This window comes from Exophiala dermatitidis, assembly GCF_000230625.1.
Source record: "Exophiala dermatitidis NIH/UT8656 unplaced genomic scaffold supercont1.4, whole genome shotgun sequence".
NCBI lineage: Eukaryota > Fungi > Ascomycota > Eurotiomycetes > Chaetothyriales > Herpotrichiellaceae > Exophiala > Exophiala dermatitidis.
Window position 1 is genome coordinate 2,114,084 of NW_008751649.1, and position 25,161 is coordinate 2,139,244.

At 52.4% G+C, this 25,161-nt stretch overlaps 13 protein-coding genes across 15 annotated transcripts; 7 read left to right on the forward strand and 6 right to left on the reverse strand.

Annotated features, from left to right (window-relative positions):
* Positions 1 to 20: 20 nt before the first annotated feature.
* On the forward strand, positions 21 to 1,131 carry HMPREF1120_05075 (uncharacterized protein; the record flags this gene model as incomplete). The annotated part of the gene is made up of 3 exons (XM_009159234.1): positions 21 to 111; positions 162 to 517; positions 574 to 1,131. 3 exons carry the CDS (start codon positions 21 to 23, stop codon positions 1,129 to 1,131), a joined length of 1,005 nt encoding a protein of 334 aa, XP_009157482.1.
* A 413-nt stretch (positions 1,132 to 1,544) lies between these two features.
* On the forward strand, positions 1,545 to 3,045 carry HMPREF1120_05076 (UV excision repair protein Rad23; the record flags this gene model as incomplete). The annotated part of the gene is made up of 6 exons (XM_009159235.1): positions 1,545 to 1,562; positions 1,613 to 1,660; positions 1,721 to 1,793; positions 1,848 to 1,927; positions 1,980 to 2,777; positions 2,845 to 3,045. 6 exons carry the CDS (start codon positions 1,545 to 1,547, stop codon positions 3,043 to 3,045), a joined length of 1,218 nt encoding a protein of 405 aa, XP_009157483.1.
* Positions 3,046 to 3,400: 355 nt separating this feature from the next.
* Positions 3,401 to 6,562, reverse strand: HMPREF1120_05077 (alpha 1,2-mannosyltransferase Smp3). The gene is made up of 4 exons (XM_009159236.1): positions 5,637 to 6,562; positions 5,203 to 5,585; positions 5,018 to 5,145; positions 3,401 to 4,949 (listed from the first exon to the last, which is right to left on the reverse strand). The coding sequence occupies exons 1-4, from the start codon at positions 5,743 to 5,745 to the stop codon at positions 3,845 to 3,847; spliced, it is 1,725 nt and encodes a 574-aa protein (XP_009157484.1). The 5' UTR covers positions 5,746 to 6,562; the 3' UTR covers positions 3,401 to 3,844.
* HMPREF1120_05078 lies at positions 6,249 to 8,141 on the forward strand. Of its 2 annotated transcripts, XM_009159238.1 has the most exons (5): positions 6,249 to 6,493; positions 6,819 to 6,942; positions 7,006 to 7,268; positions 7,322 to 7,491; positions 7,544 to 8,141. In XM_009159238.1, exons 2-5 carry the CDS (start codon positions 6,885 to 6,887, stop codon positions 7,548 to 7,550), a joined length of 498 nt encoding a protein of 165 aa, XP_009157486.1. In that variant the 5' UTR covers positions 6,249 to 6,493; positions 6,819 to 6,884; the 3' UTR covers positions 7,551 to 8,141. The 2 variants fall into 2 exon arrangements, with proteins under 2 accessions (XP_009157486.1, XP_009157485.1); XM_009159237.1 differs by having other exon boundaries at positions 6,472 to 6,942.
* HMPREF1120_05079 (uncharacterized protein) lies at positions 7,682 to 8,997 on the reverse strand. The gene is made up of 3 exons (XM_009159239.1): positions 8,879 to 8,997; positions 8,541 to 8,641; positions 7,682 to 8,422 (listed from the first exon to the last, which is right to left on the reverse strand). Exon 3 carries the CDS (start codon positions 8,164 to 8,166, stop codon positions 7,762 to 7,764), a length of 405 nt encoding a protein of 134 aa, XP_009157487.1. The 5' UTR covers positions 8,167 to 8,422; positions 8,541 to 8,641; positions 8,879 to 8,997; the 3' UTR covers positions 7,682 to 7,761.
* Positions 8,998 to 9,172: 175 nt separating this feature from the next.
* HMPREF1120_05080 (electron transfer flavoprotein beta subunit) lies at positions 9,173 to 10,863 on the forward strand. The gene is made up of 2 exons (XM_009159240.1): positions 9,173 to 9,644; positions 9,792 to 10,863. The coding sequence occupies exons 1-2, from the start codon at positions 9,591 to 9,593 to the stop codon at positions 10,503 to 10,505; spliced, it is 768 nt and encodes a 255-aa protein (XP_009157488.1). The 5' UTR covers positions 9,173 to 9,590; the 3' UTR covers positions 10,506 to 10,863.
* HMPREF1120_05081 (protein hob3) lies at positions 10,576 to 12,418 on the reverse strand. The gene is made up of 5 exons (XM_009159241.1): positions 12,169 to 12,418; positions 12,058 to 12,103; positions 11,927 to 12,000; positions 11,713 to 11,860; positions 10,576 to 11,651 (listed from the first exon to the last, which is right to left on the reverse strand). Exons 1-5 carry the CDS (start codon positions 12,230 to 12,232, stop codon positions 11,198 to 11,200), a joined length of 786 nt encoding a protein of 261 aa, XP_009157489.1. The 5' UTR covers positions 12,233 to 12,418; the 3' UTR covers positions 10,576 to 11,197.
* A 466-nt stretch (positions 12,419 to 12,884) lies between these two features.
* Positions 12,885 to 15,549, reverse strand: HMPREF1120_05082. 2 transcript variants are annotated; one of them, XM_009159243.1, is made up of 3 exons: positions 15,168 to 15,549; positions 14,938 to 15,094; positions 12,885 to 14,873 (listed from the first exon to the last, which is right to left on the reverse strand). In XM_009159243.1, the coding sequence occupies exon 3, from the start codon at positions 14,059 to 14,061 to the stop codon at positions 13,609 to 13,611; it is 453 nt and encodes a 150-aa protein (XP_009157491.1). In that variant the 5' UTR covers positions 14,062 to 14,873; positions 14,938 to 15,094; positions 15,168 to 15,549; the 3' UTR covers positions 12,885 to 13,608. The 2 variants fall into 2 exon arrangements, with proteins under 2 accessions (XP_009157491.1, XP_009157490.1); XM_009159242.1 differs by having other exon boundaries at positions 14,938 to 15,549.
* HMPREF1120_05083 (protein-serine/threonine kinase) lies at positions 14,610 to 19,236 on the forward strand. The gene is made up of 3 exons (XM_009159244.1): positions 14,610 to 14,769; positions 14,955 to 17,953; positions 18,008 to 19,236. The coding sequence occupies exons 2-3, from the start codon at positions 16,532 to 16,534 to the stop codon at positions 18,137 to 18,139; spliced, it is 1,554 nt and encodes a 517-aa protein (XP_009157492.1). The 5' UTR covers positions 14,610 to 14,769; positions 14,955 to 16,531; the 3' UTR covers positions 18,140 to 19,236.
* Positions 15,553 to 16,409, reverse strand: HMPREF1120_05084 (uncharacterized protein). Its single transcript, XM_009159245.1, has one exon. The coding sequence runs from the start codon at positions 16,191 to 16,193 to the stop codon at positions 15,828 to 15,830; it is 366 nt and encodes a 121-aa protein (XP_009157493.1). The 5' UTR covers positions 16,194 to 16,409; the 3' UTR covers positions 15,553 to 15,827.
* Positions 18,937 to 21,219, reverse strand: HMPREF1120_05085 (centromere/microtubule-binding protein cbf5). The gene is made up of 3 exons (XM_009159246.1): positions 20,877 to 21,219; positions 19,794 to 20,809; positions 18,937 to 19,725 (listed from the first exon to the last, which is right to left on the reverse strand). Exons 1-3 carry the CDS (start codon positions 20,986 to 20,988, stop codon positions 19,327 to 19,329), a joined length of 1,527 nt encoding a protein of 508 aa, XP_009157494.1. The 5' UTR covers positions 20,989 to 21,219; the 3' UTR covers positions 18,937 to 19,326.
* A 294-nt stretch (positions 21,220 to 21,513) lies between these two features.
* HMPREF1120_05086 (uncharacterized protein) lies at positions 21,514 to 22,749 on the forward strand (the record flags this gene model as incomplete). The annotated part of the gene is made up of 4 exons (XM_009159247.1): positions 21,514 to 21,548; positions 21,612 to 21,790; positions 21,845 to 21,942; positions 22,291 to 22,749. The coding sequence occupies 4 exons, from the start codon at positions 21,514 to 21,516 to the stop codon at positions 22,747 to 22,749; spliced, it is 771 nt and encodes a 256-aa protein (XP_009157495.1).
* Positions 22,750 to 23,725: 976 nt separating this feature from the next.
* On the forward strand, positions 23,726 to 25,099 carry HMPREF1120_05087 (uncharacterized protein; the record flags this gene model as incomplete). Its single annotated transcript, XM_009159248.1, has 1 exon — positions 23,726 to 25,099. One exon carries the CDS (start codon positions 23,726 to 23,728, stop codon positions 25,097 to 25,099), a length of 1,374 nt encoding a protein of 457 aa, XP_009157496.1.
* Positions 25,100 to 25,161: the final 62 nt, after the last annotated feature.

Consider the following 25,161-nt stretch of genomic DNA (forward strand, 5'->3'; position numbering starts at 1 on the left):
ACCTTACCGTTGCTTTCAACATGAGTGACGCCAAAGATGACTTGACCGACAAAGCCCACTTCGATCCAACATGGATTGCATGGAATGGGGGCTACCTACACTCCAATAACGGTGTGTGCATCATTCATCAAGCCTGTCCCCGGCCAAACTGACTTCTCCAGTCCTGTTTTATTTCGCGACATCCCCATTCTTCGACCAGGTGTCTGGTAACCAGTCCCTTTTCACGCAATGGGCCGGCACACCAAACCAGAATGATATTCTAGGCACCAGGGCTAAGTTTGAGGCCAATCTTCGGCATCAACGCGGCATTCAGTATGTGGTCCAACATGATCCGCTTGAAGAAAAGGTCATGGTTGATGGACCAAATGGCCGGGAGAATTCAAATGTATGGGTGATCCGAAAACAGAACCGTGAGAATGAAGACGACAGGAGCGTCACAGTCTTGGGCTATTATTACATCGTCAATGACGTGATCTACCAAGCTCCTTCAGTCGCCAATGTCCTAAACTATCGCATGGTAAGTTTTACAGACTTTTATCTCCGAGTCGCGGCAGTGACTAAGCCGTAGCTCAGCTGAACACGGTTCTATCCCTCGACAAAGTCTTCTCTACGCCAGCAGACTTGTCGTATTTCTCTCCAGCCCACGGACACACATACCACAAGCCGGTGCAAAAGTCTCTGGCACAGTCCATATCAGGCCCATCCCAGCAGAGTAAAGAGAGCACGCCCATGCCAACGAGTCAAGCCTCGAGTTCCGAAAAGCCAACAGGAGGTCCTGTGCAGCCGCACGAGGATAGCAACGGTGAGGCAAGGACCGTATGGGATGCTTTACGAATGACTTTGCAGTATGGGAAGGAGTACATGGATGAGGTGCCCTTGGTGGGTGAGCCAGGTCATTTTAGGTTCTCCAGGCAAAAGGACCTTACAAACGGTCATGCAAAGGGTCTGGCAGCACCGTCAAACGTCGGCACCCCGGGCCAGTCTCGAGCGCCGTCTGCTGTACCTCCCATAACTACTGGTCCAACCTCGGCGCCAAAAGACGCAAAGAACGGAGAGAAGGTGGGTGCTGCTCCGGATGCGCCTCCCAAACCGAAGAGAAGAAAGAGTAGACCGGGCGACTCCAGTCCATAATGAATAAATGCCACATTCGAATGACCAACAATGCTTTCAGAGTTGCTCTCACTAGTTGTGACCCCGTACAGTGTGACGAGGACTCATCACGTGTCAATGTGGGTGAATAAGGATGACGGTCACGTGAAAGGCAAACCAGGGGCAGTGTCAGTCGTGAATATAATAATAAACCGAAGTGGAACGGCGCAGGCAGGCTCACAACGTCGTCATTCAGCATTTGAACGAGTCCGCCGCCTCATTCGCCGCATTTACTTGCAACCACTTTTTCCCGTATCAAACCACTTTCACCTCGCGGGTTAGCCACTGTCGCCTCGCTTCTTCATCAGGATTATTCCTAGCCAAACTGATAGCCTTGCTGCAACCCATCGAACTAAGAACTTGCGACGCCAGGTCGAGCGTTGTCCCGGGGCAAGATGAAGCTCTCCTTCAGAGTCAGTCGATCTGATATCGCGCCTTGAGACAATCACTAACCTGAACACAGGATCTCAAGCAGCAGAAGTTCACCATCGAGGCGGAGCCTACTGACACTGTACGTCGACGTTGCACCTTGGCTAGCCAGTTGTTGCTCACGGCTGACACATTCCCTTAGATCGCTCAAGTGAAAGAGAAGGTCGCTGCCGAGAAAGGATGGGACGCTTCGCAACAGAAGTTGATCTACTCTGGTAAGATGAGGTTGCTATGATATGCGTGGCTTAGGATACTGATCTTTGGCAAAGGCAAGGTCCTCGCCGATGCCAACACTGTTGAGTCCTACAAGATCGAGGAGAAGGGGTTTATTGTCTGCATGATCAGCAAGGTTCGTCTTTCCAGGCCATGGTCATCTCCCGCTCTCGTCTAACGTCACACAGCCAAAAGCAGCAGCGTCAAAGCCCAAAGAGCCATCAACGCCTGCGGCTACCTCATCCTCGACCCCTGCCGCGCCTGCTGCACCACCAGCCAGTGCACCAGCTGCCCCCTCGGAACAGCCGTCGACCCCTACTCCCGCACAGTCTGCCACAGCAGCCCCGTCTACTGATACCACTGGAGCGGGCGGTTTCAATGACCCTTCTGCGTTTCTTATGGGTAACCGCAACGAATCGACTATTCGAGAAATGGAGTCCATGGGATTCGGCAGGCCGGAGATTGAGCGTGCCCTACGAGCTGCATACTTCAACCCAGACCGTGCCATCGAGTATCTTCTTAGTGGTATCCCAGAAAACATCCAGGCCCAACAGCGACAAGCAACTCCAGCTGCTGGTACTGGTGCGCAGGACACGCCCGCATCTCCGCCCGCTGCAGCGGCAGCAGCTGCTGCTCCCACCCAAGCGCAAGAGACCAACACGAGCTCTGGAGACGAACCCATCAATCTTTTCGAAGCTGCGGCACAGGCTGGCCAACAGGGACGTGGAACTGGAGGAGGTCTTCCGGCAGGTCTTGGGGCTGCCCTCGGAGCGAGAGCTGGTGGCATTCCTGCCGGGGCAGGAGGTCAAGGAGCGGTAAACCTGGAGTTCTTACGGAATAGCCCTCACTTCCAACAGCTCCGTCAACTTGTTCAACAACAACCGGCAATGTTGGAGCCTTTCCTGCAACAAGTGGCCGAAGGTAACCCTCAACTCGCCCAAATGATCAGTCTGAACCCGGATCAGTTCCTTCAACTCTTGGCAGAGGTACGATGACCTTTGATTTTCAGATTGCTCGATCTCGTCATCACGGCCCTTACTAACTATCGAGCAGGATCAGGAAGGTGACGGAGGCCCGCTCCCACCCGGCTCCACTGCCATCAGTGTTACCCCAGAGGAACGCGATGCAATTGAGCGCCTTTGCGGTCTCGGCTTCTCACGGGATCAGGTCATTCAAGCCTACTTTGCCTGTGACAAGAATGAAGAGTTGGCCGCCAACTTTCTGTTCGAGCAGCCCGAGGATGACGAAGAGTAGTACTAGTCTCATTCGCGGGCATTGCATCAGTCCAGGAAATAGCACTGGGTTGGCAAGGGACTTGCTTTGCTTATTGCGGGCGTGTTGTTCCACCAATCGGCAGGTCAGATGATGGCATTCATAGTCGTCAACCTTTTTTTCCACCATCTTTTTGGCCATTGGCCCTGGAGAGCAAGCGAAATGCACAGCATGGTGGATCCCGGTTCTTGCTTCAAGGAGCGACTTCTCACAGAGAACGATGACGAGTTGTTAGGTGGGCAGGGTCCGATCTTCCACCCGGGTTTTCTCCTGCCCTGCGCGCCCAGTCAGCCACTTCCCCTTTTTCACTGTGTCATTATCCCCTTTCACATAGCATGTCGTTCGACAACGGACGAACAGGAGAGGACAGGACAGCCCAATGCCCAGTGCTTATCATGGTTTAACAAACAAGTTTTCATGCGATCAGGAGCAGCGAGGACGAGCAGTGGAACTGAACACAAAGCTCAGCTGGTCAGTCTGTAGATCCAAGAATGAAAGAACCGCCAACCAATACCTTTAGCTTGTTCCCTGTTCTACAACCTAACCATTAGAGCATTCATTACCACACACTAGAGCCTGTTCACCGTGGTTTATCGTGCATGTTTCTAAGATACAGTTTCACCTGGAGGACCAGCAGCAGCAGTAGCACCATTAATAGCGCAGTTTCAATGAACGAAAAGGACAGGCAGACATACTGCTGCCGGCTCATTAGCCTCAAGGATGGCCAGAACCTCTCTTATCAGTTTACTAGTATTGTACTGGGATGGCACTATTTCCATGCTCATTGGGTGGACTCGGCAACGATCACGACATGGCGGCAGTCCTTGTCCACTCTCCAGATGCCTAGCCCGCGTCTGCCCACCACCCTTTCCAGCGTAGGCATGACACCACCGTCGGCGAAGTCCATATCGTCGAGGTTCACGTGTTTTCGGTAGGTCGCGAGATTGGTCATGGTCAGGCTGGCGGGGGGGACGTCGAAGGAGACCGAGAAGCTGAAGTTGGACACGGGCGGGTATTGGTCGTAACCCTCGAGGCGCCATGCAGCCAAGGGAGCGACGACGAAAACGTCGGTTTTCTCCTTGTGCAAAACCAGGCGTTCGACCAGCGACGGGTCGCAGGTCGGCATGTGCTGCATCAACATGAAGACGAGTTCGCGCTGCGGGAAGCCCATGAGAGGCACGGTCGAGATGTTGAGAGATTTGTTGGTGGCCGGGTGCAGGGGTTCATTGCCTAGAAGGAAGTTTGGGGGTGGGTAGGTCTTCCACCAAAAGACTTCGATATTGTGAGCGGCGGAGTGGGTGGTGTTGAGGGATTGGACGACAATAGACGGCACGTCCAGCTGCATTGGTATCACGCCGCCTTGGTGGTAGACTCCCATGAGTGTCGCGAGTGCAATGTTGAACGCAGCCCAGCTGATCAAGAAGATTCTGCGCCACTTCTGAGAGGTAGGGAGACGGATGCAGCTGAGGAGTAAGGGCACGGTCGGGAGCAAGAAGCGTGGTTCCTGATGCGGAATGATGCTCAATACCAACGTCCCCGTGAGCGCAGAGGACAAGCGGGTGTTGCTTAGCATCGTTTTGAGGATGCGGAGGTTGAAAGGGTAGGCGGAAGCAATGAGAACCACAAGGGCCGGCCCGAGAAGTTGTGGTAGATTGGCAACAAGGTGTTGGTAGTGCGGATGGATGCCATGTTGTGCCAGGTTGGCCGTTTGAGTATTGTACAGTAGGTTGTTTAGTGGTGTTAAAACAGGAGCGTGCCGGACGTGGTGGTACAAAGCACCAAACGACTTGGTGGCGGCAGGTCCAGAAAAGTATGCCGTGTCAACGATGACGGCTACCAGGGTCCAAAAGAGCCCTGAGAGGGCCATGGCAAGAAAGCAAAAGGGTCTATAGAGGGCATTAGTATCGTGGTAGCAATTCTCGGTAGCCTTGGTCAGGCTTATTCGGAGCCTCACCTGTTCCAAAAGTGTGGCAACAACTGTATGCCGGGTATCACGAGAAAAGCGGGAAAAGTAATTCTGTTAAAGGTTCCGAATACAACGAGGAAGCCTAACACAACGCTGGAGGCAATGGCTGATCGCTTCTGTCACTGACATTAGTCTATCGATCAATTGACATTGAGGGTAAGCATGGGACCTACATTCTCACTCACGATCCGCTCTAAAACAATCAGACTCCATAGGACAAGCAGAGTCTCGACAGAATTTGAAAAGGTGTGACTTTGAAAGGTCCACGTCACATACGATGATGTGACTAGGAGGACCGCCTGTTTCCTATGGCGCGGAGACCGGACCAAATCATGAACTGCCCAATCTTCGAGCACAAAGCTGAGCATGAACATGACGAGGCGCAAGGTATAGTATATCGCCGCAGGGCTGACGAGGCCATCTTCATCTTGCGCCCCGATCCACTTCAACAAAACCATCGGCAGGCCATAAACAGGCCAGAGAGGGAAGACACTGCGGATGGGGTGGGAGGACGTCCATTCCCACGTATGCTGGGTGGGATAAGAAAAGGTATAGCCTACGGACCAGTCAATACACGTTCATCGCTGAAGGACAATCCGCGCAATACCAGCAATCGGTTCCGGACCCTGAAAGATCTCGTCCGGGTGAAGATAACTCGGAGAGAGCGCAAAGTAGATGCGGACAAAGAACAGGACCAGGTATACAAGCCGCCACATCCTTGTCTCATTCACCGCGAAGGATAGGACTTCGGCTCTGTCATTGCCCTCAAAACAGATAGGGCTGGCTCTTTCAGGCTCATTCTCAATCGTAGGCCACAGAATGGTGAGTCGAGCGCGTTTCGGACGCGTGCCGAGTCAAGTGCGCAAACGATGGATGGATAAATGATGGTGAAGGCCAAAGGAGTGTCGGAAGTCTCCGTCTGTGTTTGAGCAAATGGAGAGGCAGATAAGGGAGGAGTGCTGTCCTGTAGCCAGTGAAGAAGGACGGAGACTGGGCGCCAGATAGCGATGTTGATATATTTGTTATACAACTTGAATAGATTGATTGTCACCTGCGCCGCGTCACTTCCTGTGAACCTTCTTCCACTGCAGAATCCGGGAAGTGGAGCTGCGCGAGTCGCAAGCGGTAACAGTTGGCGCCACATCACGTGCTGGACCTGTAGGGCGAAATGTGGCTGGTTGCGGGAGAGGGACAATGGGGAGGCAGCCTGGTAATGACATTCAAGTTCTATAAGGTGAATTTCATTGTTGTATAAGGCTGTATTGTTGCCTATTCTGTCGCCGGTGTGTTAGTACTTCACAGAAGAAGCTGCCAACTGCCAAGGGCCAAATTATCTACCTATTTCACTGTTGCTCCTGTTTACAGACATAAAAGACGACGTCAAACCTCTACTGGAAGAAGTTCCCTCCCTTCAACCCGATCGCCGCCGTTACCAGAGCATAAACCTGCCGTTAAACAAGCCAGGTAAGTGGCTCTACTCTCTAGCCGCCTGTTGCGTTGTTTGTACCTGCAGAAAGAAACTCGCTGCAGACATGACATACTATCAGTAGTGGAGGAAGGGCCGATGCGGGCGTGAACCTGAAGGCTGGAACGACTTGACTCTGCCAAGCCAGTGCGCTGCTCTCAGCTTGAGTTGCCGCCGGCCTGGTCCTCAGCCACTACCAACTCTCTGCGACGTACCTTATCCTTTACCACCACTTCATCCTTCTGTGCCTACCATCATCTCGTTCTTACACTTTTACCCCGTCGCCTACATTCTGGGACACGTCTCTAATCCTTCTGAGATCAGGCCGACCTTCACAGACTCTCACATACTAGTACTTCTCGCCTGCGAACCCCGCTTCTTGACGCAGCCATGTCTTCCAGCAAGCCGTTGACACTGTCGAGTTCTGACGGTGAAGAGATTGTCGTTGGTACGCCATCGCCATCGCCATAGTCTTCCATTTGTCTGGTCGGTGGTCACTAATATAATACAGATCGGGATGTCGCCGAAAGATCGATCCTCATCAAGAACATGGTCGGTGATCTCGGTGAAGAGGCCATGGAAGAACCTATTCCTATTCCCAATGTCAACGCCGCAGTCCTTAAGAAAGTGATCGAATGGTGCACTCACCACAAGAACGACCCACCCTCCACCAACGAAGATGACTCGGACTCTCGCAAGAAATCCACAGACATTGACGAATGGGACCAAAAGTTCATGCAAGTCGACCAAGAGATGCTCTTTGAAATCATTCTAGTATGTCGCACCTGCTGCCCAGCAACAGGAGGTGGAGAGCTGACATAGTCTAGGCTGCCAACTACCTCGATATCAAGGCCCTACTAGATGTCGGCTGCAAGACCGTGGCCAACATGATCAAGGGGAAGTCGCCAGAAGAAATCCGAAAGACGTTCAACATTCAAAACGACTTCACTCCGGAGGAAGAAGACCAGATCAGGCGCGAGAATGAATGGGCCGAAGAGTGAGTTGTTCGCCTATTACTTGGATGGTCTTGATGCTGACGCTTCCAGCAGCCGCTGAAGACATCCGACAATGCGTAGCTTCAAAAACAGTCATGGTGTGGCGTTGCGGTGAATGATGATGACCTCAGCACGGGCTATGGGAATGGAGTTCGGTTGGTAGTGATTTATCCTGCTGGGCCCAAGAAAGTGCTTTTTAGTTGCATGCATGCTCAAATACGACAAGACTCGAATCCTGTGCGCCGGGACGCAGGCCGATAACAGCAATCAAACTATCGGTCCACACGAGGAGCAGTGCTATGATTATATGATTGCAGACCACATTGTACGAGGGAAGGCCCTACATCAGTCATGGTCTCGAGTCTCGGCAGAGAACTCACAGATACTAGTAGTGAAACAATCGGAGTCATGCGAGCGAACAGATTTTGGAGATCCAAAAAACTGACAGGGAAACTTGCTGTGCACGTAACAAGCACATTCTGTGAATGATTCAGGATTTGGAATATTGCTGCTCCTTTTCGTACTGATTGATTCTCGCGGCAGTGAGTTACGGTAACAGATGCTCTTCCGCTCACAATCAAGGATCCCATTTTTGGAGAGTATTCAGGAATCGGAACTGAAGAAAAATGAATCGGCATTCGTTTCATGTCATCCGCGCCTCGATTCCTGCCCACCATTCCAGCTTTCCTGCTCGATAACACCTAGCGACCAGCAATCACAAACTTCCTTTCAGCCATTGCAACGCGTCCATTCCTACCCCTCCACAAGACCGAGTGGTAAGGCGATGATAGCGATAATCATTGACTTTCGGGATTGGGTGGTGGGAGTTGTGAGGAGAGTGTCTTGTCGTCGCATCGAACAGGATGGGTTGAGATGAGATGCATCTAGATTCCGAGTCTAGTCTTGCGCCAGTGCCTCCTCTTGGCATTGTATCTGTAAATTGTGATCCAACTGTCAGTAACTCGAAGCCTCCAAATGTTGTATGCCAGAATCATCTCGTGTTGCGTATAGTATTTCTCTAGTGTTTGGAAAGCGGGAAGTATCTTCTGACCTGATGGTGTTGCCGGTTCTCAATCGGATCCATTGCGGAATCGGTCGGTTCTGCTTCTGGGCCTTGGCCAGCTTGACCTTGGTACGGAAAGACTTGTGGCTCTGTTTGAATGGTATCTAGTTAGCTGAATGCTCATTGTTCGTCTTCTTTTTGCTCGATCTCAGAAGGTTGGACCGCCCATGTCGCAGGGGTGCTGGCTGATCAAAATTATTTCTCCAGTCGACGACTTTCGAAGGATCTGACCACAACCCCCACGGGAGCGGTTGCGATGGGAGACTCGACAAGGTCGCGGTGCTGAGTATGAGTTTGAGAGGCAACGCGTTTTGCGACAGACGTACCGGCATCTTGACGAACTGGTTCGTTTCGAATGGCGAGACTTCAAGTTGTTGATGGTGGGTGAGGTTCAAGTAGAGGCGAAAAGCATCAGTTACATACAGGTACCCTGCGCCAGGGCGAGTGGGCAGCGTCCTCAGATTTTGCGTGCGGGCTTGGCGTTTGCCAAGACTGATGCGGCGCACGTGCAGGGCAGTGCAGTGCAGTGCACGTGAAAACAATGGGCTTACATAATATCACACTTGCGGAGCTGAGCAACAGCACGTGATAATCTGTTGACCGAGGGAAGGAGGACCCCGCGAGAGATGTCCGAGACTGTTGCGGTCGATGATCGCTTAGATTCGGAACCGACCACGGCCGGGAGACTGGTTCCGATTACGGTGCTGCCAGTGCAGTGCTTCTTCCCCAGACCATACACAAAGTACTGCACCACGCAGTGCGAGTTTGCAACCAAGGTGAAGCCCAGGCCAAAGTTGTTCATATATTCATTCCAAAGCGCCATATAACGGCTGCTGCTACCTCGCACAAGCAACTACTATCTTGAACAGAAGCTTTACTTCCTCCTGTCCTGCCGAGGCTTCGCCATCACTGTCACCGTCACTCTTGGTTGGACTACAGCACCAGTACATTGAGCTGAGGGACTGGGGGATAGATATTTTGGCTGTACATCGAGGCTACTGTTGTCGGGCACCACAAGCAAAGCAAAGCAAAGGAACCATGTCTAACAAGCTGAGGATTCTTGTCCCGGTGAAGCGAGTCATTGACTACGCTGTAAGTTCGAATTTCTATTCCATTCTGCAACCCAGCAGCAACCGGCTATAATATACTACTAGTCCTGTATAGCTGGCCTGGCTGGTACAAGCTACTAGTAGGACACGGGGGCACGGTTTACTGACAACGAGATCTCAATTCTGGCAGGTCAAACCGCGCGTCAAGTCAGACAAGACCGGCGTCGAAACCTCGGGGGTCAAACACTCGCTGAATCCGTTCGACGAACTTTCGATCGAGGAAGCGGTCCGACTCCGCGAACGCAAGCAACCCGTTGAAGAGATTCTGGCGGTGAGCGCAGGGCCGGCAAAGTGCTCCGACACGCTGCGGACGGCCATGGCCATGGGCGCCGACCGCTCCATCCACGTCGACGTGCCCGAGGACAAGCCGCTGGAGCCGTTGGGGGTGGCCAAGCTGCTCAAGGCCATCGCTGAACAAGAAAAATCCAACCTGATTATTTTGGGGAAGCAGGCCATCGACGACGACTCCGGCCAGACGGGTCAGATGCTCGCGGGCCTGCTGAACTGGCCCCAGGCCACGCAGGCGAGCAAGGTCGAGATCAAGGATGACGAGGTCACAGTCACGCGCGAGGTCGATGGTGGTGTCGAGACCCTGCGCGCCAAACTTCCCATGATCATCACTACCGATCTGAGACTAAACGAGCCCCGCTATGCCAGCTTGCCCAATATCATGAAAGCGAAGAAGAAGAAGCTCGAGAAGAAGTCCCTGGCTGACTATGGCGTCGATGCGAAGCCTCGCCTCAAGACCCTCAAGGTCGAGGAGCCGCCCGTGAGACAGGGTGGTGGCAAGGTCGAGGATGTTGATGGCTTGATTGCCAAGTTGAAGGAGTTGGGAGCGATTTAAGTTTGTTATATACACAATGAGTCAAAATCCTGGTTATACCTCGCTAAACAAAAGAAACAGAATAGCTTGTCATAAAAGGAATTCGGTCAGCTGTACATTTGTCCACTTCGAGTACCACCTAGTATTAGTAGCTGTGCGCGGGCTCAGGTATCGAACAAGAGCTGTACTAGTAACCTGTGCCGTTTCTCGAGCCAGTCTCAATTTCTGCGACATGAGGCAGGTTTCAATAAACGCTCCCAGTCAAAAAACACTAGGAAAGGCTGTAATACTGGGGCATCTCCCCTTCGCATTGTCGAGTCTTCATGTCACAAACCAGGCAAAGAAAATAAGCAGTGCTAAAGCATTGAATGCAGTCCAATTGTTCTTTCCGATGTCTGTTCATTCGGGGTCTTCTTGTGACCCTCTCTCCCAGTGCGAGCTGGACTACCTATTCTAGCTCCTCCGCCGCCTTGACGACGCCGACGCTATGCGTAATCTGTAGAGCACGTCATGACACTCCAAGTTCAGCACCAAGCAACCATCCTTCATCCAGCCAATTGGCGTCTCGTTGAATGCATGTCTCCCCATGTGCGCATGTTTGTTGATCATGGTACTCCACCGGAAAGAAAAAAGTGTGAGCAAGTGTAAAAGTGAAGTAAGGCGAAAAGGGGGGAATCGGAAAAAGCAACAACTGATAAGAAGAGCAACGTCGTTCAGACCGTGCCAGCAATAGTGAGGTCTCTAATCTCGGAGAGTACCTGTTCGACACGATTGTCCAAGTCACCCCTGGCGTATTGTTCTCTTGTGTCAGGGTCCAAATATTGCTGAACTTGGGCCATTCGACTGTATGCTTCGGCGCAAAATCTCAGTTGGATCTTGACAAGAGCTTCAAAACTGGGGTCCAAATATGGGACTCGCATGTCGATGAGTTGAGGTAGTTCGTCGAGTAGTTGCTCGTTCAGTTGCTCGTAAGCTTGTTTCGCCATTTCGGCCTCTTTCTCTGCTCGCGGCAGTTTCGTTACGTCTTTGTCTGGTTTCTCCACCAGTCTCTTGACCTTGGACCGCATGGAATCGTAGTCGAGGAGCTTGTTGTTGCGTTTCTTGATGCATTCGTTGATGTCCGGGAAGTACGCGCAGAACCGGCTGATCGGCTCCAGGACTGTCGCTCTGTGAAATAAGACGGTCAGTTTCGCTTGGTCGGCCGCATACCTCTCGAGGGCGGTTCTACCTGTATGGCCCGTCCAGGGCTTTGATCGTCTCTGCATCCAGGTCCTCTACTGCCTGCTTGTAAGATCGAGAGACACCATCTCTGGTGCCCGCGTCTCCGTAGAATGCGTCGATTGTCTCGGCTATCCTCATTTGCGATGCGGTCATTGCTGGATAGATCGGGTGTTAGTGGAATTGTGCCAGTTTGATGTGGACTGCACCCGATATGTACTTACCCCGTAGGCTGTCGAGGTACCCCTTCGCTTCTTTCTGCAATCGATTCGCTGCTGATTCCATGGTTCTGTATCGCCTGCCAATCCAAGTCAGTATATGAGGTTACCGGGTCAGATCGGTTGGTCAAGCCCACCTCTCTTCGACTTCGTAGTCTCGGTCGTTCGTCCGCTCGACGTGGCCTAAGTGATGAAGAAGTTAGTGCTAAAGCAAAGGCAAAGTGAATGACGATCTTAGGGTGCCTTACCAGTCTTCATCATGACCTGCGTCGTTGCGCGGTTCACATTCTTCTTGAAGCCTGCCCACGACATTTCGCTGGTTCCGGAACAGACGGTGGCAGAGCTCGATCCTCGCGTTGTAGTCGGCGGCGTTCTCGAGGATAGTTGGGCCTGATTCGACAACGTTTAGGAGGATAAAGAGGGTGTTGATGGCGCCGTTGGTGCTCGCCTCGAAGGGGTTGTACCTCTCCAGGTACTGCAGCCACTGCTGCCGCACCGCCCAGGCTTCGGTCAAACGTTGTTCCATGGTTGATGACGTAGACACAAAAGAGAAAGAGTTAATCCGAATGAGGTCACGTGAAATCCTTATAGCGGCGGAATGTGTGAGCACAGATTGATAGGGTTGGTGACAGACTGGCCCGCTTTAGCCCCCTACTGCTTTACTATTCATCTTCTCTATTGACTATTGAGTGTCTTCTCAGTTCAACTTCACTTGCTCATTACAATGGAACAATAGAGACTTCTCAGGATAATCGCTGGGCGACTGTTGTGTCAGTATTGTGTATAGTACAATAGCTACAGAAATCTTGTTATCCACAACGTAAATATTGCTTTTGTTACCGCGGAGTACTCTATGTTCATTTTCTTAGCCCGCCCATAGGATATAGTAGGTGGGGACAGCGTTTGTCTAATTTGCAAATATTTTGATGAACTCTGTTCGACGCCTGAAGCCCATTCTTGTCTAGCAACATTTTGAATCAATGGCCGTGCAGCCGGTGTTGGATATATAGGATTAGAGTATAACACTTCGTGAGAAAGCGGCCACTGATTCCAATATTTGGTTTCTTCTGAGTGCTCCTCTGTCGCACGCCTTTACTGAATCTTCTACCTGTACTTACGAGCGACAGCCGCCGTAAAGCAAACTCATCCCTAGCTTGAAATTGAGGACCATGTGATTATCATGTTCATGCATGGGCATCCAAATTGCTCCTCGCTCAACCCCTAACGAGTAATCATATCTTGTCACATATTCTGCCAGCCGCCAGCGCAGATATTGACGAACACGGCTCAGGGTGTGATCTGAAGCACAGCGGAAGGACAGTACTCGAGACCCGGCGTGACACTGACTCATCCACAGTTCATGGCATTTGCATTGGAATCAATCCCGTTTTTCACATGCCACGAGGCTGGAAGAATATCGCCGACGCTCACCCTGCTTGCCTGGCAACGGCAACTTCCCGTCTGCACAATGCCCAACCGAAAGAAGTAGTCCATTTCAGACCATGAAGTTCGTGGCTTTGGGCAAATATCCCGTCACTCGTGCTCCATCGAGTGGTTATAAAGGCTCGAAAGACAATATTGTATCGAGCATGATGCATATCCGGCAATCAGCGGTGGCACCGATACAGCAGCTTGGGCCAGGGGGTCTGGACTAGAGACGTCGCACAACCGGCCATAGTGTCAAGTTGTCAACCATGCCATGTTCGAGCGTGGAAGCTCGGCCCCTGGCACCCTCGCCACTGCATCGGTAACCTGCAGCGGGTTGATAGGAAGTGTAAGCAAATGGATGGTCGCGAAGATGTCTTACCGATGAAGTATCTCTGATGTGGCATCTGGTGCCGGCAGATCCTCAGGACAGGTCCGGGAAATCGCGACAGACATGAATCCGTTGCCAAACATTGACTTCTACGGCCCTCCTCCAACGCGGAGGAATGGCTCTCTTTGGCGCAGCAACACTTAAGCGGAGCAGGACGGAGGATAACCGAATCGAACAAGCATGCTGGTCGACGATCTGCTGAGGGCCGACACGAGTACCGTGTTGAATCGAGGATATGTAGCTGTCGGTAAATGGGCATGCGGTGATGATGATGACGCTGCGAGCCAGTTTCTCTTGGCCTATATCGCACCCGGCACCCAGTCATGCCTTTGTTACACACCTGATGCGCGTATTCATGCAGGCATCTGAATGCCGTGTAACTTTGGCCGTGCTCCAGGGGGGTTAGTCGTCATCAACAGTCGACGATGGAAAAGCACATGCTTCCATGTCGGCGAAGGCACTGGCACCGTTCGATGCTAGAGCTGGTGTCCCTGAGGGGGCATTGAACAGCGCATACAGCACAGTGCAGCATGCACTACAATCAAGCTGATGGGGCATCCGGCGATTGAGGAAGCGGTGTGCTGGAATAGTCCGGATGGCTGGCACCTACCTAAGGAACTTGCAGCAGACAGTAGTGGAAATGGGGACGGTGGACGAGGTCGAAGCTGCAGTGTTCACCGCACAAATTGAACTGTTTGTAGATAATCTGCCGTCGTTGACATAGGTACTGTACCAGTATATTGCGCTGTCCAGGATATTGAGGTGAGCAATATGCAGGGCGGTGCAGTCCAGGCATAGTGTTAGACGCAAGGCGTTCGTGTATCAGATATATATATATATATATGTGTGTGTGTGTGTGTGTGTGTGTGTGAACTCTCCTGCTATTACCTCCCCTACCTTTGGAATCATCAGAATATTAATAAGAGACTGCTTAGACAAACGCCAGCCAAGGTCGTCTCTAACTCTACAATATCCAACTATTGCTCCAAGAGTTGGCTCAAGAAAGGAGACAGATAACATGAACGACACAAATGTAAGCCCAATCTTTGTTGTTCTGCGCATAATATGCCACAGTCCTGTCCTCACCGCTTGGGGTCTTATAGGCTTCTCATAGGCGGCTCTAGACAGTGACAGCGCCTATTATTGTTCTTGTTTAGCTTCCAACCACCACCTAAGGAATCTACCATGGATTATTGCTCACTATTGCATCCACTGCAGTTACTGTGGACTGGGTCACCGACGGATCTCTGACAGTGAGACGGAGACTGCGGCCGTCACCACCATGACCACAGGCAGCACTGGCTCAATCTCAGGCATATATCTGACTTGATTTATGGTGCTGTGGTCGTTATATGCTGCTATTCTCGCAGTGCGCTCAGACAAGTACTGCATCAATCAGGGTATAGTGCTTTGGGATAGTCAGCAACTTACAAACAACGGGTGTCATGGCCGCACAGTGCCCGTAGATATCGGGTACCTGACACCGCACGAAGTCTGCCATCATCAGCTGCACTGCACCTCAAGTTCACTGACCGTTTCGACTCCAACTCCCTCAGCCGATACTTCAACCATCCACCCACCCATAACGCAGCCCATAACTTTCAGAGCAGCATTCGCGGGAGTAAGCTTGAGCTGATCGTAGACCAAAACGAACACTTGCAGCACCAAGCACTACCGTGCCGTGCCGTTCGACACTCACAATCATCATCCTCCGACAGTGTGCAGTGTGCTTTCGTCAGCTTCTCGAATCTCCTCGAATGAAAGTGCCAGGTTGAAGTTGCAGGACATCATCCGACGGTCGGCCAAGGGCACCTTGAGCTGCTGGCGTCACTGGCACACCTCGAGTAAGATTGGTCAGCATCTCGAAAGCATCGCGATTCCCACCGCCGCGTGCCTGTGATTTCCTGCGCCCACAACCTGCGGGCATTACAGTAATTGGACTGCCATCTCGTCTGGCCCTACAGCATCCCTCTACTACCACTACCACTCGTCAATCGAGTCCAGTAGCATCGTCACCAGGCCATCGAGCCATCGCCATCGATCCTCAGCTGCACTGCATCTATCCACGACGGGCTGACCTGCTCAGCATTATTACAAAGTACTCACACCCAAACTCAGCCCTGACTGTGTCGCTGCCACCGAACCACGACGCGGGAAGCCCAAGCCACAAGAGAAAAGCTTGCAGACCCTCTTCCACCGCCTGTCATCTGAGTCCTCCCACACATCTTGAACCGCCACGACCACCACAACTTGGAACTCCAACCAACACAAACGCACTGCCACCGCCCGTCGTCCGCCGCCCTCGGGCCCCTGTCCTCTGTCCCCTGCCCCTCGGCACTGGCACTCCAGCACCACTACCAGTAGCAGTGCCAACTCGTGCTTCCAAAAAGGTCCAGCAAACTCGGTGCCTCTTGATCGCAAATCCCTTACGAACCAGATTCCATCACTGCACTGCATAAGCCATCCGCGCCGCCTTCCACGATTTACCGCACACACACCTCGCACTCCCCAGATTCTGGCCAATTTTATCTCCTTGCCACACCTAAGCTATCCTTAGCAGCACGTTCCTCTTCCTCCTGCCAAACAACACCAAAAGCCCTCCGAGATTCTAGGAGGATACAAAGAATAAAATCACCACCTACGCGCTCTACATATCCTGCAGCATCGCTCTCTACCAATCTCCCCTGCACTGTTCCACAAGACACCATACCGTATCTACCGCCACTAGTTGTCTAGAGATACCCCAGGGGCTGCTTGCCCAACTCCCATACCCCCCGCCTCTTCCCGCCATTCACATGAATCGCTCAGACACCCCTACCCAAATCACATCGCCCTCGCCTTCGGTAGCTCGTTCGACAGGTTCACAGGATGATGCAGCTTCGGTAACACGACTGGCGGAGGACACGGGTCGCCTTTCGGTGAATGGCGCCGCCGTGTCCACCGCTGCCCCCTCGTCTGTGCAACCGGCTGCGCCTGCAAAGAAGCCCAAAATGACGTCTCGTCTCACCCGAATGTTCTCTCGGCAGGACCAGAGCCAGAAGGATGTCATCACTTCCAGAGAAGTGTCGAAAGAGGCCTCTCCCGATGCTCGTCCTGAGAACGCCAACGGTAACCCGTCTAGGCCTGCGCCAGGCAGACAATCTTCTGCCGACCAAAAGGACGGCAGGAAAATGACCATACTGGGAGTTGCCAAGGAGAAAAACAAAGGCGAAGTTCAATCCGACGGGACCTATGCTACCTACAAGCGCTTTGAAATGGCAGAAGATGGCTCTCACACACATCATCTCAAGTCGGCGAAGCGGCAGGAGAAGTTATCCGACATGCTCCGCGATTTCCTCGGCGGCGGTAAGAAAAGAGATCAAGATGGTGGTGACCAGCAGCTCTCGCTCATGTCATCGTGGGTTGATCAGCTGAGGTCCGAACGAGACAGCCTGGCCAGTGAAAAGAAGGGTGGTCCCAATGCGTCAGCAAATCTGGTCGAGAAATATGGCAAGTGTCAGGAAATCGTCGGTCGAGGCGCGTTCGGCATTGTCAGAATATCACACAAACCCGATCCCAACTCGACTGGCGGAGAACTACTTTACGCTGTCAAGGAGTTTCGGCGTCGCCCACAAGAAACCTCAAAGAAATATCAGAAACGCCTGACCAGCGAGTTTTGCATCTCGTCCTCCCTCCGGCATCCTAACGTCATTCACACGCTTGACCTTCTTCAAGACGCCAAGGGCGATTACTGCGAAGTGATGGAATATTGCGCTGGCGGAGACCTCTACACCCTTATCCTGGCCGCCGGTACTCTTCAGGTGGCCGAAGCCGACTGCTTCTTCAAGCAGCTAATGCGCGGTGTCGAATACATGCACGAAATGGGCGTGGCGCATCGAGACCTCAAACCCGAAAATCTTCTGTTGACCACCCATGGTGCACTGAAAATTACCGACTTTGGGAATGGCGAGTGTTTTCGGATGGCTTGGGAGAAAGAGGCCCACATGACAGCCGGCCTCTGCGGCAGTGCTCCTTATATCGCTCCAGAAGAATACCAAGGGGGTGAATTCGATCCTCGAGCTGTCGATGTCTGGGCTTGCGGAGTCATCTACATGGCCATGCGGACCGGACGGCATCTTTGGAGAGTCGCCCGTAAAGAGGAAGACGAGTTCTACGAACGGTATCTAGAAGGCCGAAGAGACGAAGACGGGTACGCCCCGATCGAGACTTTACACAGGGTAAGTGCACTTCTATGATTGCTAGGAGACAACACTAACGGGATGCAACAACAGGCGCGCTGTCGAAATGTCATCTATTCCATCCTCGATCCCAATCCTAGCCGTCGCATCACCGCCTCGCAAGTCCTGAAGTCGGAATGGGGCAGAGAGATTAAAGTGTGCAAAGCCGGCGAGGAGGGTTATTAGCCCTTGTACCCCATTTTCCGTTTGCGAGGCGCTACGGTTCGCCTTATGTATGTCCGTTCTGCCCACAAGGATACTATACGACTCGACGCACCCACTCGTGCTACCGGTCACGAGTACGACTCTAATGAAGCGATTTCTCCCAAAAGTGAGCGCAAAGACCAGGTTTGGCTCAGATATTGCATTACAATCTTCGACACTCGGAAGGATACACGTGTGATCACGAGAGGCCGATTCATGCGGCATTCGATTGATTCTATGTGAGATTCCTGGCAGGCAATCTTCTCTTACCTGGAAAGACCGGTCCTTGGCCTGTCGTTCCTATCACGCCACGTCTGACGACTCGATTCTGCATTCTTTACAGCCGCAAAAGCGACTTCTGCCTGTTCACTCGCTGTCCCGTTTATTTACGCCTGTTGCATGCAAGCATCTGGAAGGTCTGTACTTGTTGGGTACGAGCGGAAGGCGGGTACGGGTTTCATCAACCACAGTGGTCCATTTTCCCAACCTACAATCAGAGCCTCTGGCCTGCCTCAGCCGGTCAGCAGTATGTTGGTCTTGGGTACTTCACTTCGGAGTTGCACCCACAGTTCCAGGACAGGCTTGAACAGAAGACCAGCTAATGAGTGCCCTGAGCGACCACACGAAGCATATTATATGTACCTGTGCAGGACGGGATGCTGTTTTGATATTTTATTGACCATAATTGATATTTCTCTTCACATATTCCATATACTACTAGTATGACATGACATGACGAGCGTTGTTATGGCGCTTCTGAGGGTTGAGAAATGTCATGTGGTGTTTCAGCTTGCCTGTTTTCTTGAAGATCTCTACCTTTTTTTATCCTTTGACCCTACGTTTCACGAAATGCTATGGCATGATTTGGGCGCCGGGTTGGCCTATCGTATTATTGCATGGCAGTTGAGGCCCGATGGAGGCACTTTCAGTGCAGCAGCAACAACAGCGGAGATTTCCAATTTTTATTGATCTGAGAATCTCAATTTCAATTCGAAATTCATTTTCCATGTCCATATCCACATCCGTAGCCAAAGCCAAACCAGCTCATACTAAGGGAGATAATAGTACTACTACTTGCACACCAACAAACACAGATATCCTTTTACACCAGCAACCGTAGAAAAGACAAGCACACAAAAACACATGATACGAGACGGACAGGGCAGCGCTTAGTCGCTGTCATCGCTGTCGTCGGCCTTGCTGGCGGCGCTCTTGCGCTTCTCCTTCTTCTCCTTCTTTTCCTTCTTCCTCCGTTTCCGCTCGGCGCGCTCTTCGGGCGTCTCCCCGTCGTGCTTCTTGCGCTTCTTGTCCTTCTCCTTGGCGTCCTTGGGGCCCTCAGCAGCAGGAGCGTCGCCGTTGGTAGTCGCGGCTGCGGTGCTGGTGTCCAGGTCCATGGACTCGGCTGTCTCGCCGTTCGGGGCTACGGGCGGAGCGGCCAGGACATCAGACTGCGAGGTCTTTTCCTGGACCGGGGCGGCAGCGGTGCCTTCGGCTGTGAGTGGTGCGTTGTAGTCGGTGTATTGCTCTTGCCATTTGGCCGGGGTGGCTTCGTTGGGACGGCCATATTTCTGCAACGAAGACGGGATGGTTAGTATTACCGTTGTGGAGGAGGTTAAGGCCAAACCAGAACACTTACATCGAGTTTCCCATCAGACTTCAACTTCTTCTTCTCCAGTGCCACAGGACCCATGCCCCATCGGCGAGGATACAAGTCTCTTTCCATAATACATCTCTTGACCTTGGCGACGACACCGTGGTCGCACGTCGAAAGCTCGACGGTGGACATCTGCGCGATACCGATGGCGATGGCTTCGCCCTTGGTGGTCATCAGGACGACTTCTTCGTGGACTTCGATGCCGGCCTCGAAGCGGAGGAGACCGGGAATCATCAGTTTGGCACCGTAGCAGACGGCGTTGACGGCGCTGTCCTTGACGACGATCCTCTTGTACGTGGTGAGCAGGCTCTCGAGGGGCGAAATGACTTTCCGCAGGTACGACTCGTCTCGGTTGTTGTCCATCATCCACTGAGCGTCGAGGACGTCGTGCAAAGTGACCATGCCCTTGGATTCGTCCATGGCTCCGCTTCGTACTCTCCGCAATTCTTGCATGTGTGCGCCGACTCCCAAAAGCAGGCCGAGATGCACGCACAGCGTTCGGATGTAGGTTCCGGCTTCACAGCTGACCCAGAACACGCCGAGGTGACGGTCGTTGTCGAATTCATACAGCTTGCTCTCGTGGATCGTTCGGATACGGAGTTGTCGCTTGACGGCCGAAATCAACGGAGGTCGCTGGAACAAAGCACCGGTCAAGGTCTCCAGGGCTCGCGCAAACTGGGCCTCGCCTCCTGGTAACCGGTCGTGTAATCGGATGACGCAGACGTATTCCTTTCCAGCACCTTGCTGGGATTTCACCAACCGCGTGGCTCGGTCGATGCACACAATCAAACATCCTGTCACCTTGGGGTCGAGTGTGCCGCTATGTCCGGTCTTCTCTACTCGGAGAATGCGCTTGACCCACGCAACGACTTCGTGACTGGATGGGTTCGAGGGCTTGTCAAGGTTGATCACGCCGGACGAGATGTAGGATTTGATGTCGCGCTTCAGCGGCGTGCAGCCACAAGGGATAGGAGTGAAGTGACCAGTTCGGACGAGTACTGTTTGACAGAAAAGCAATTAGCTGTTTTGCTACCGGCTGAACTAGACGTTCGTTCAAACACCCACATTTATCGTAGTTCTTGAGCAGCAGAGGCCACTCCGAGGTAGGGATGGCAGGCGTGGAATTTTCAGGCTTGATGCTGAAATCGCCCTGCTCGATCTTCTGGACCTGCGCCATCTTTGGCGATCAGATATTGTCGTCGGGTGGAATTGGAGGCGGCCGGCGGATGATGGTATTGCCCGACTCTTTTCCAGTCGCAGAGCGGTCCTGGGTGCAACTCTGGATGAGAACACCTAGCTGGAGGCTTTTGATATCGGGTACGCGTGTAAAGCTGCCGCAATATAGCGAATACAAGGTCCCGCGGCAAAGGCAGATGCAATCAATCGCCGTGAAATGCGATGGTTGGAAAAAGTTCATTTTCAGCGAGTCTCGTGCGGAGCTGCGTGAATTTGGCCACTAGTCTGCATTGGTCCTAGTCTCTACCGCCCTTGGCATCTTGTCTCCTTCGGTGATAGCGCAGCATGTTCTATTTTGTCCACCGTTTTCTTTTGAAGTTCTCCAACGCAAAACTCCAGGTCGAGCTGTCGTAGTTGAACACAGTGTCAACATTCCCAGCTATTTATTACTGCTGCTTGCAGTCTTGGGATTTATCTCTCTTGATGTCTTGATGCTACTCGCTGGATGAGTACTGGCGTCGATATCATGGACAGGTTTTGGAGTGCCCCTCCAGTCACCAGGTTAGTACTCCTTCTCATTCATCCCTTCTTCTGCAAAGCTTGTTATGCTGACCTGATTCCCAGGACCATTGTGGCTGCCATGTTTGTAGAGTCTGCTCTTGTACACTCAGGTCTCCTCAGTCCCATGTGGATCATATTCCACCCGTCGTTTGTCTTCAAGTTCCCCCCTGAGCTCTGGCGCTTGCTTTCTTCTTTCATCTTGACTGGAGGCGGCTTCTCTTTCGTCTTCGACCTTTATTTCAGTAAGCCACTGTGTCTCTTCTTGAGAGATATGGCTCTGTTCTAACAGTGTGAAGTGTGGACTTACGCTTCTGGGCTGGAACTCAACTCCCCACGGTTCAGTCAACCAGGAGACTTCTTCATTTACGTTGCCTTTGTTTCTATCATCATCCTGGTAAGCGTTTCTTGTTGTGCATACCCGACCCTCCCACCTGCTTTGTCGTCTACTATTACACCTCGCATATCTGCCCGCCCAGCGCTCTCCTAGCTGAAGCGGTTCCTGGAAACGAGGGAGATTACCCCTGCGGCGCATACAGATCCATCATTCGCAATCTGTCAAAAGGACTGTATGTGGTGCAGGCATGGTGGGGGCTGTATTGAGAAAGCTGTTCGTGATACATCAATTTGCGCATGGCGGTTTATGCCTCCTACATTCCAAAACCACATCGACAGATATATATACTGTTTTGACGAAATCACCAATTTCGTGCCTGGAGAGTTCGACTTACTGACTCTATCACAGGCGACTGGAGGCTTACTGTTGGGAGGCGTCATCTTCACCCAAGCCTTACTCCTCGCTTTTATTTACACCTTTGCACAGGACAACCGTGGCCAGAGAGCCCACTTTGTCATTGTCCAGATCCCGGTGGAGTTTCTGCCCTGGGCTATGCTCACGCTCACCTTGATTATGGGTGGCCCACAGGCAGCGCTGCAACAAGGCATGGGTGTTGTCGCTGCACACCTGTACGTTTTCCTCACAAGGCTTTACCCGACCTTCCAAGGCGGAAGGAATTATATTCAAACTCCGGCGGCGATCAAGCGGTTTTTCGGAGCCGACAGAAGTGCCTTCACTCATAGAGCATACGGCAGTGCCTTTAGACCTGGACCGCCTGTCCCTCCACAACAGAGTCGTGGCTGGACCAGCGGCTTCACAGGTAGTTGGGGCGGTAGAGGCGCTGGCCGCAGACTCGGTGGCGACTGATTGGCCACGAATTGTAACATCATGTACAACAGAATTTCTTGACGAGACACGAGATACCCATTAGCGATGCAGCAAAACTTAGTTATCACGAAAATCGCCTCGCGCCTTTTGCCCTACACATTATGACGACTACAATGATGATCACTAGCACGGAGTCAAGCCGCTGTAACGGTGCGCCAATGTCCCAATACTGCCGTTAGCCCTCCTCATAGGACTAGAGTATTTGGCAAGAAAGGACCAGACTTGTCGTTGCAACGGTTTGCGCGTCAGGTTTCAAGTTCCCGGGCATCCGAGATCCTCAGCCTTGTCGCTCCCCACGTTTCAAACGCCCCTTGTCTCAAGGCTTGGACTCTCGACCAATCCAGACCCTTGCCATGGACGTGGCAGCTGTACCCATACTGTCTCTGCCTCATCACTCGCACGATCAGACAAGTTGCAAGGATGTATCTGTCTCGAATAGGCAATGTCCATCCCTTGCTGGGGTCCTACCAAACTATCCATTTCTTCGTCACGGTGTCCCTATCACACCATTTGTTTACCACGGTGCGAAAAGTCTACAGTCTGCAAGGGTCCTGCTGCGGTCAGACTCGGTTCGTCCTTTGGTGGTCTGCAGCGATGCAGCTTAAACAGTGAGAGAAAAGTGGTGCTGTCCGTGTCAAGCCGTGCATCAGACGAACATCCCGGTCAACGTTGAGCAAGGGCAATTCTCGCCCGCTACGAAGCCGTTACTTTTTCCTATATGAATTGGCATCTTCGTCGAGTCTGGTCTTCTTGTTCTTTCTCTCCCCATTCATTCCTGCGCCTATCTATCTCTTTCTCTACACTGACAGGCCGGTCCTGGTTTTCATTCCCTCGCAGTTCAGCGCCCTGTTTTAAAAGAGACGCTTGTCGGTTTTCAATCCTTTCAGCTAGGCACAGGTTGTCCCTCCCTTTTTCCATCAGAAATCACTTTCCGATCGATCACAAAAACTCAATCATGGCCCGATTCCTCGCCGCTCTCTTGTCCCTCTCACTCTTCGTCTTGCCATCGGTTTTTGCTCATGTACAGCTGCTGGACAACCACCATTCATTTGCCTTGAGTGCCCTCGTGGCCGTTCCCAATATCTTTGTCCCCGCCGTCTCGGGTTACGTTGTTACGGTCCCTCCTGGTTACAAGCGCCACACCCAGGACGACAACAAACAGAACAAGAACAACAATGGAGATGCTGGCGCCGTGGCTTCCAGCGCGAGCGACACTGCTGCCGCTTCCACAGCCGCTGCTGATGCCGCAGCCATCGCAGCAGCCAATGGTACCGCCACTGCTGCGAGTGTGACCGATGACGCTGCCGCAGCCGCCGTTGCGAGCGCCACTGCTACAGCTGTTGATTCTGCTGCCGCTGCCGCCGCCACAGACGCAAATGCCACTTCGACAGATACTACCGGATCGAACAACAATGGCAATAACGGAAACAAGAATGGCAATGGCAACAACAATAACAACAGCAATGGTAACGGTAACGGTAACACCACTGGTAAGACCAACAAGAACACCAACGGAAATGGCAATGGCAACGGCAACACAACTGGTAACACCAACAAGAACACCAACGCAAATGGAAACGGAAACACCACCGGCAACGGAAACGGCAAAAAGCACAAGAATAACAACAACAACAACAACAACAACAACAACAACAACAACAACAACAACAACAACAACAACAACAACGCAAATGCCAACGCCAATGCAAACGCAGACACAACTGGAAACAGCACAACCACTGCCACTACCACTACCAACGGCAACGCTTACAAGAACTCCAACACCAACACCAACAAGAACAGCACCGGCAAGAACAAGAACAACAACAACAACGCAAATGCCAACACTTCCAACTCCAACTCCACTACTTCCGCCAACGCTGCTGCTGCCGCAAACTCCAACAGCACCGCAGATGCCACTGCCGCAGCCAGTACCACCTCCGCCACCTCCAACAACGGCACCACCACTACCAGCGGAAATGGCAATGGCAAGAACAACAACAACAACAACGGCAACACCTCCAAGACCAATGGCAATGGCAATAAGAACAGCAATGGCAACACCAACACTGGTACCACCAGCGCCAACGGAAACGGCAACACCAACGCCAATGGAAATACCAACAACAACGGCGGCAACACCGTAACCACTCTGCTCAACGACGCTCTCAGCCTCATCAACGGCCTTTTCAACAAGAACAACAAAAGAGCCGTGGACGACGGCGCCAACAGCAGCACTCCCTGCCCCGACGACCACCACGAGACAGCGTCGACGGTGAAGAGACATATCCGCATCATGGATCGACGCGCACTGCCGGTGGTGGCTTGAATGCCCTGTCGGTGGGATGGGAATGGAAGACTTGCCGCCGGTCCTCGCATCATCGCCGCCGC

Excerpts from the sequence above, each read along its gene's own strand:
- HMPREF1120_05081 (XM_009159241.1), bottom strand. The coding sequence starts at position 12,232 with ATGTCGTGGGCAGGCTTCAAGAAGAATGTGAACCGCGCAACGACGCAG. Across the intron at positions 12,001-12,057 it reads GACTACGAAGTCGAAGAGAG|GCGATACAGAACCATGGAAT; the intron begins GTGGGCTTGACC and ends TTGGATTGGCAG. Across the intron at positions 11,861-11,926 it reads GTACCTCGACAGCCTACGGG|CAATGACCGCATCGCAAATG; the intron begins GTAAGTACATAT and ends CGATCTATCCAG.
- HMPREF1120_05083 (XM_009159244.1), top strand. The coding sequence starts at position 16,532 with ATGAATCGCTCAGACACCCCTACCCAAATCACATCGCCCTCGCCTTCG. Across the intron at positions 17,954-18,007 it reads CGATCGAGACTTTACACAGG|GCGCGCTGTCGAAATGTCAT; the intron begins GTAAGTGCACTT and ends ATGCAACAACAG.
- HMPREF1120_05084 (XM_009159245.1), bottom strand. The coding sequence starts at position 16,193 with ATGCAGTGCAGTGATGGAATCTGGTTCGTAAGGGATTTGCGATCAAGA.
- HMPREF1120_05079 (XM_009159239.1), bottom strand. The coding sequence starts at position 8,166 with ATGGTGGGCAGGAATCGAGGCGCGGATGACATGAAACGAATGCCGATT.
- HMPREF1120_05082 (XM_009159243.1), bottom strand. The coding sequence starts at position 14,061 with ATGACTGGGTGCCGGGTGCGATATAGGCCAAGAGAAACTGGCTCGCAG.
- HMPREF1120_05077 (XM_009159236.1), bottom strand. The coding sequence starts at position 5,745 with ATGTGGCGGCTTGTATACCTGGTCCTGTTCTTTGTCCGCATCTACTTT. Across the intron at positions 5,146-5,202 it reads AGCGGATCGTGAGTGAGAAT|AAGCGATCAGCCATTGCCTC; the intron begins GTAGGTCCCATG and ends TGTCAGTGACAG. Across the intron at positions 4,950-5,017 it reads TTGCCACACTTTTGGAACAG|ACCCTTTTGCTTTCTTGCCA; the intron begins GTGAGGCTCCGA and ends TGCCCTCTATAG.
- HMPREF1120_05078 (XM_009159238.1), top strand. The coding sequence starts at position 6,885 with ATGTCTTCCAGCAAGCCGTTGACACTGTCGAGTTCTGACGGTGAAGAG. Across the intron at positions 6,943-7,005 it reads CGGTGAAGAGATTGTCGTTG|ATCGGGATGTCGCCGAAAGA; the intron begins GTACGCCATCGC and ends AATATAATACAG. Across the intron at positions 7,269-7,321 it reads TGCTCTTTGAAATCATTCTA|GCTGCCAACTACCTCGATAT; the intron begins GTATGTCGCACC and ends GACATAGTCTAG.
- HMPREF1120_05080 (XM_009159240.1), top strand. The coding sequence starts at position 9,591 with ATGTCTAACAAGCTGAGGATTCTTGTCCCGGTGAAGCGAGTCATTGAC. Across the intron at positions 9,645-9,791 it reads AGCGAGTCATTGACTACGCT|GTCAAACCGCGCGTCAAGTC; the intron begins GTAAGTTCGAAT and ends CAATTCTGGCAG.
- HMPREF1120_05085 (XM_009159246.1), bottom strand. The coding sequence starts at position 20,988 with ATGGCGCAGGTCCAGAAGATCGAGCAGGGCGATTTCAGCATCAAGCCT. Across the intron at positions 20,810-20,876 it reads GCTCAAGAACTACGATAAAT|TACTCGTCCGAACTGGTCAC; the intron begins GTGGGTGTTTGA and ends TCTGTCAAACAG. Across the intron at positions 19,726-19,793 it reads AGTCTGATGGGAAACTCGAT|AAATATGGCCGTCCCAACGA; the intron begins GTAAGTGTTCTG and ends TCTTCGTTGCAG.